Raw genomic sequence first — 7,831 nt, forward strand, 5'->3', positions numbered from 1 at the left:
AAGAAAAAGGAGAAGAAGGAGAAGAAGAAGAAAAAGAAGAAGAAGAAGGAGAAGAAGGAGAAGGAGAAGAAGGAGGAGAAGAAGAAAAAGGAGAAGAAGAAGAAGGAGAAGGAGAAGAAAAAGAAGAAGAAAAAGAAGAAGAAGAAGAAGAAGAAGAAGGAGAAGAAGGAGAAGAAGAAGAAGGAGGAGAAGAAGAAAAAGGAGAAGAAGGAGAAGAAGAAGAAAAAGAAGAAGAAGAAGGAGAAGAAGGAGAAGGAGAAGAAGGAGGAGAAGAAGAAAAAGGAGAAGAAGGAGAAGAAGGAGAAGAAGAAGAAAAAGAAGAAGAAGAAGAAAAAGGAGAAGAAGGAGAAGAAGGAGAAGAAGAAGAAAAAGAAGAAGAAGAAGGAGAAGAAGGAGAAGGAGAAGAAGGAGGAGAAGAAGAAAAAGGAGAAGAAGGAGAAGAAGGAGAAGAAGAAGAAAAAGAAGAAGAAGAAGGAGAAGAAGGAGAAGGAGAAGAAGGAGAAGAAGAAGAAGGAGAAGAAGGAGAAGGAGAAGAAGGAGGAGAAGAAGAAAAAGGAGAAGAAGAAGGAGAAGGAGGAGAAGAAGAAGGAGAAGGAACTTCATTTTGAGAAGCAGGTTATTACTCAGTTATCTGTATTGGCAGAACAAATCTATGTCCTGCAGCAGCTGATGATAATAACACTTAAATAAATATGCACAGATGCAACAATATGACTTAGTCATTACCATTATCTGATATATCTCCTATTCATGAGGAACAACATTGACACTGGCATAATCAAAAGTCTCAGTGCAGGTGCTGCAGAGAGACAAACCTGCTCTGAAGTAACCAACACGATCTGACGTGACACCTGTGGGATCCATCAAATATCTAATAACTACAGTAGTGGACCAACACAATGCTGCTTCTTTAAAGTTCGTGTCAGATACTCTGAAGACAATCTAACGTTCCAAATCACTCACATTCAGCAGTCACTCTACACTGTTAAAGGGGCTTCACGTAACAATTTACAGCAATTTACACGTACGAATCACTTTTCTATTGGCCACATGTGAGCAGATTCTTCTGTAACATGAAAAATGAAACCTTCCTCGTCTCTCGGTTGTCTCTACAAGCCTGTGGACGATGTGCTGAAGTACTTTAATGCTGCTGGACTGTGGATTCCTTGTGAAGGACTTGGATCAGATTTTCCGCAACAGTCTAAAGGATGTGACTTTATGTGCGCTCACAGAGAGCAACAGTAGCTAATGTTAGTTTAGAAACGGAGTCTGCTAACTCAAACTAACAACTGGCTCTGAAGCTCAACACAGAAGTTCAACAGAGCTCCTTTAAGAACAGCTGATCAGCAGAGACGCAGCACAAATACAAACCTGCATCAAACTACAGACAGAATGCTGCAGCTTTCACAGTACTGCAGTGTTGGTGGAGTATATCACCTAACACATGCAGTAAACGTTCAGCTTGATACTTGTTCTTCAAACTGTTGTGTTTTTTAAATGGGTTTTGGTGGAAAACTACAATCAATAATAAATCAGAATAAGACTCATGTTAGCTGAGAAAAGCTGGACCTGAGAGATAAAATCAAATCTGGTGAGAAAACAAAAACTGCCCTCAAAATACTGTAGGCTGCAACAAATACATGTAAACACATTCATAACAGACATTCTGCCAGTTTCTTTCATTTACTTTCTAAAACAATCATCTGGCCTGTGAAACATCAGAACAGTCGCACTGTCTCGGTTCAACTATTCAGGGACTGATAACTGATTAAGGTGTGGTTGGAGCAGTTAATCAGAGTTATCAGGTGGCACCAACAGGCCCTTCACTGGGTCACTAACTGGTTGAATGTAAATGAGGAGGGAGCATGAGGGGCCCCAGTCTTCTCCCATGCAGAGACAGGGGCCCTGTAACTCTCACCAGCACCCCTGCTCCACTGGCCCACTCACTTTGTGAAACACTTGGTGCCACAGAGAGCTTCAGCTCTGATTTCTGAGCCTTCATGCAAATATGCAAAGCTGAGACTGAACTCCACCAACATGCAACAGATCAGCAGCCTCATCAGTGTGCAGGCTGACAGAGGACAGCCCACTGCAGGACGACAGTCAGATGCACCGGGGCAGCAGGCAAGTGTCGTGATGGAAATTCTCCCAGAACAAAACCTCGTTTGTGTGATTATTGTTCGCCAGGCTCGCAATGAGGCAAAAATCCATTCCACATGATGCATTCATTGTTTTGAGCCCAACACGCACCAACACGCACCAGGCCCCGCAGCAGCCACAGCTACTGTACAAAGGCCCTCAGCAACAACAAGTGAGAGCTGCTGCAGCATGTAGGAGGGTCCAGCACAAACACAGGCACCATCCTGGTACAGAGTATTACTGTACTGAGGATTACTAATGTAACTTTCTACTCACTGCTGAGTTTCATATGATATATGTCAGATATATTAAATTCAACAGGCAGCTGTCACTCACTACAGGGACCTTCCATCAAAATCTGAGTCAAAGTATCGCAGCTGGAGTCACCTTTCAACAGGTGACGAGGCATTAAAGTGCAGTTTAAAGGAGAAGTAGCTGCAGAGCGCTGCAGACTCACTAAGGCCACCTGACAGCAGCCCTCCTGCGGGGAGGAGCAGCAGGTCGGAGTGACCACAGCGCTGCTGCGGCTCTGCGCTCACCTCGATCCATGTCTGCGCCTCCTGAAACGCGGAGTCTGCGGCCGGCTGGCTGATCACAGGCTGGTGCTGATGAGACGCTCCTGTGTCTGAAACCGGACTTGCCATTGGCGAAGAGGCTCCGCTCTCCCGAACTGAAGCCTGTCAGAAACTGGAACTGTGTGAGAGCAGCTCGGTGCCGAGTTATTCCACCAGAACGAGCCGTGAAGCGCCGGTCAGCCCGCTCCGCTCCGTCGGTTGTAGGTGTTGCAGCAGCACCGGCGAGGCGAACGAACCAGCTCCTGCTCTCCGGTGTCGCGAGCAGACGACCGACGTCAAGTCAGCCAGAGACACCGGCAGCGTTTCCGGTGTGACGCTTCAAAATAAAAGCACAGTCGAGGAGTTTACTGCATGGTGACTGTTGGAGCTATTAGTCTGTTGTTAGTTTTGGTTATTATTTAATGACAAGTAGTATTTTTTGTTCGATTATTCAAGATGTTTGCTTTATTTAGATTTAAGAGTTTGATAGCATTTTATTTTGCTAGTCTAATGAGTTCCTTCTGTAGCATGTTCACTTTTGTCTCCTTAGTATTTTGTTTTATTTATGAATCTGGGCACCTGAGGTTATACAGGCAGCAGGACAGGTGTAGGACCGTGATGCACCTGAGGTTATACAGGCAGCAGGACAGGTGTAGGACCGTGATGCACCTGAGGTTATACAGGCAGCAGGACAGGTGGAGGACCGTGATGCACCTGAGGTTATACAGGCAGCAGGACAGGTGTAGGACCGTGATGCACCTGAGGTTATACAGGCAGCAGGACAGGTGGAGGACCGTGATGCACCTGGGTGGCCTGTGTGCTTTACCAGAGCAGGAGAGGCTGCAGATTTCCTCTGTTCTTTGTTTGTTTCTTGGAAAATAAATCATGAAAACCAAAAGAACGCTGAACTTCTTCTGCCTGTGTGCATTACAAGCCCATGGTGCAGCAGTGAAGTTTGATTTAAAGTTTGATTTCAATTATTCAGCAAAATGGCCGCTACATTTAATTCCAACATAACTTTTACAGGCTTTGTGACACTTTTACGTTACAATTGCTGAAAATTATTGTTGTGAGTCACAAAAATGTGAAAGTTAGTGTCTATTGCTCAAAAATCAGCTAGCATCAGTAGCAGCCTAGCCAAAGCCTGCAGGTAAACTCCCAACACCGCCAACCTCCCACTGATATGAAGTCATTTCCAGATTTCTCAAAAAATCCTTTATCCATCTGAAATCAAACAGATTTAAATGGCTGCTCAGTTTAAGGTGTTTCAATTCCAATCATCAATGGCAACCATGCCTTTATTTTGGTGGTACAAAGGTACAAAAATCTTGAGTACACAAGCAAGAAAGGTAACCGCTAATTGTTTATTGCTTATTTATTAACTGTGTGAGCTGGAAAATATAGTTAATCTCATTATGAAATAAGAAATAGTACACACAAGAAAATGTGATTAATGAAGCTAAGCGAGAGTAAAATCTAAATTTGGAGGTGAACTGAACAATAAGGACACACTAATATCGCTGATGTTAGCCCATGTAGCTATGCTAATGCTTGTTTGAGTGAACAAAACGCGATTAAAAAAACGTATTAATGTACAGCCTAAATGTTTTAATTCTTGCATACTTGGCGGCCTTTAAAATTCTGGCTATATTTGTATACTACAATAAAACATCACCTAATAAGCTAATTGGTACTAGCTAGGCTAACCCAGCATCCTGAATGGTTGTGAATTAAAAATGTCACACCATTTATTTTTATTTAGCTTCATTGTCCTTCTTGTTTTTAGCCAGCCTGCAGTTTTCTTTAAACACGTGAGAACTAATAAGTGTCATTAGTGATGCTATCTGTCAGTGTAATTAGCCCACTGCCCATTAGCTTCCGCTACTCTAGCCATTTGTCGAAGCTCTTATTTTGGTGGTAAACTGGCTTTGTTTCTGGTGGTGATGTAGCTGTCCCTGGTTAACTTGACGCAGCAGGACGGACAGGACCGCAGTATGATTCGCACCAATGGCCCAAAATACACAGAGCAGCCGCTCCGCCACCAGCCAGAGGGCAGCAACACACCGGGGACCTGCAGACACTGGCCAGGGTCTGTGAGGGGCCTGTGAGGGGCCTGTGAGGGGTCTGTGAGGGGCCTGTGTGGGGTCTGTGTGGGGTCTGTGAGGGACCTGTGAGGGACCTGTGAGGGGCCTGTGAGGGACCTGTGAGGGGCCTGTGTGGGGTCTGTGAGGGACCTGTGAGGGGCCTGTGAGGGACCCTCAGGGCCTGTGAGGGGTCTGTGAGGGACCTGTGAGGGGTCTGTGAGGGGCCTGTGAGGGGCCTGTGAGGGACCTGTGAGGGGCCTGTGAGGGACCTGTGAGGGACCTGTGAGGGGCCTGTGAGGGACCCTCAGGGCCTGTGAGCAGAGGTGGACAGAGTACACAACTTCACTACTTGAGTAAAAGTACAGATACTCCTTGTCAAATATTACTCCAATACAAGTAAAAGTAGTTTACTCAAAATATTACTTAAGTAAAAGTACTAAAGTATTTGTTTAAAAAATTACTTAAGTAAAAGTATTTAAAAAATATCTCAGGAAATACAGGAAAGGAAAGTAGCTTAATGTCATTATACAATACACTGATGCGATTCTGCTACAGACAGTTTATAGCTCAAAAATAAGCAAATAAAGGCAAGAAGCCTCAGAACACAGACTCAGCTGCATTCACCAACAAGTGAAATATATTGCAGACAGCTGCGGTCAGTTCAGTATATTTTTGCATCTGACATCCATGCTTTCTCTACATAAAAAAGATGTAGATGCAGGCACTACAAGAACTGATATTGACATTTACAGATAAACAACTTATTGGCTAGTTTACTTTACTTATATCATACATCACAGCCAAAAATGAGCCGGATAACCCACATCAAAGACAGCCGCACCTCACTAACGCGTGCACACCCACTCTCTCTCTCTCTCTCTCTCTCTCTCTCTCTCTCTCACACACACACACACAGACACACACACACACACACTCTCTTTCACAAACATTAAGCTAGCTAACGTTAGTAGCTACTTTACATACCGCGACGTGCTTTTTCCGGTTGGAAGACGAGTCTTTGTGGTCCGTGATATAATTGGTCCGCGGTAAGCACAACAGACATTTAAACTGAAACGAATCAGTTTTTGTGACAAAAATCTCAAACATGGGTTTGAGATAAGGCCACGGGTGCTCATGACGTAGTACAGGTACGGCAATACGACTAAGACAAACCATACGCGAATCAGCAGAAACAGTTTATTTTCTCTGAATTTTGCAAAAAAAAAAAAAAAACATCAGCTGACGTAAGATCAAAAGTAGCGAGTAACGAGAGCATTAATAGAAATGTAGTGGAGTAAAAAGTACAATATTTGTCCTTCAAATGTAGTGGAGTGAAAGTAAAAGTATCCCCCCAAAATAATACTCAAGTAAAGTACAGATACTCAAAAACTGTACTTAAGTACAGTACTCAAGTAAATTTACTTCGCTACTGTCCACCACTGCCTGTGAGGGGTCTGTGAGGGGCCTGTGAGGGGTCTGTGAGGGGTCTGTGAGGGGCCTGTGAGGGACCTGTGTGGGGTCTGTGAGGGGCCTGTGAGGGGCCTGTGAGGGGTCTGTGAGGGGCCTGTGAGGGACCTGTGAGGGGCCTGTGAGGGATCAGAGCGCTCTGATGTGGAGCAACAAGCTCCAGAAAGAAAGGGCCAACTCTGACCTCCAGTCACTGATATGATGAAAGGCAATCAACAAAACTATACTTGAGAAAATGTCTTTGTTACTTAAATATATTCTCACGTCAGGTCAAACAGCCCTAAACCTCATGTTGAACTAGAAACTCCACTGTAGCTGATGAAAAAGTGATCTCGGAGTGTCAGGGTCGTTCTGGTAGACATTACAAACTGTGTTGTGGCTTTTGAGTCTTTGCTGTCGCTCCAACAGACAAATGCTCACTATGATCCTCTAACTGGCAACAAGACATGAGCAAGCTTGTACTTGAACGGCAGGAAGCTGTTGTTGTTCTGTAATCTGAAGTCTGCATCTTACATTTGACATCTCACCTGTAAACACATCCAGCTGTTGTTGTTGTGCCCACGTGTTCTCCTGGGTCAGGGTTATCTAAAGATATTTCTTACAGGATTTTAAAATGAATGCCCACTTTGATCAGTGCAGTCATTTAAAATAAAACATGTAGGTGTTCGCTGATGAAGTTGTATCCTGAAGATTACATGATACCAGTCAAGACTTCTCCAGGGCGGCAGACCCACCGGGCCCACAGGCTTCGTTATATTCTTACATCTTTGCTGACCTCTGGTGGAATAAAACAGCAGTGCTGAAACGTGTGTGTGTGTGTGTGTGTGTGTGTGTGTGTGTGTGTGTGTGTGTGTGTGTATGTGTGTGTGTTGATTTTGTAAAGAGGGTGTACACGCTCGTCCCTCCTCTCTTCTGTTGCTAAGGCTGCTACTTCCTGGATCCACTGTGTCTGAGAGTTTAGACACAGTGGACTCTGACAGACTCCTGATCTGGACGGGCAACAAGTTTTACACCTCCACTGCTGATGTGATCAGAATCAGAATTCCTTATTCGTCCCGCAGACGTCACAGCAGCCAAAAGACAGTTCAATATAACACTAAACAATAATAATAGTAAAATATAAACAATATAATAAAAAGGTAAGAAGAAGAGCTAGAGCAGAAATAGATTATAATATATATATAATGATTGTAAAAAAAAATATATATCACTTCCTAACAAGCAAAAATTCTGAGCGACATAAAACAGTGACACAAAATAACCATGAAATATTAAAGCAGTTATTAATAATGCGAGAGAGACTGATCCTGCAAGTTAATGTGTCTGTGCAATTAATTCAGTGTAGTGTGCTGAAGAATATGAGCTCAGATATAGATGATCAAGCATCAGTCACTCCCCACCACAGCCCTGCTCTTTCCTCTTCTCCTCGTGGAAGACCTTCCCATCAGGCTGCGTCACCCAGCTCAGTTTGACGTCTCGACTCGGGCCACGTTCCTTCAGTCTCTGGTTGAACTGTGAAACACAAACATATTCCACTTGATTGAAATGTGTTTTTAGCTTCATCTTAAAAGGTCTCTGCACTCAGAA

The 7,831-nt window shown here is 44.0% G+C and overlaps 1 protein-coding gene across 3 annotated transcripts in view; it reads right to left on the bottom strand.

Moving 5' to 3' along the window:
- Nucleotides 1-2,960, bottom strand: part of LOC311257220 (LIM and calponin homology domains-containing protein 1-like) — a 102,719-nt gene extending 99,759 nt beyond the window's left edge. For all 3 annotated transcript variants that reach the window (XM_084352739.1, XM_084352738.1, XM_084352737.1), the window contains exon 1: nt 2,679-2,960. In XM_084352739.1, coding sequence (XP_084208865.1) covers nt 2,679-2,783 — 105 coding nt within the window. In that variant the 5' untranslated portion in view covers nt 2,784-2,960. The remainder of the gene's footprint in view (nt 1-2,678) is intronic.
- Nucleotides 2,961-7,831: the final 4,871 nt, after the last annotated feature.

The sequence above is a fragment of the Pagrus pagrus genome (assembly GCF_965226575.1).
Source record: "Pagrus pagrus genome assembly, chromosome: 5".
Lineage (NCBI taxonomy): Eukaryota > Metazoa > Chordata > Actinopteri > Spariformes > Sparidae > Pagrus > Pagrus pagrus.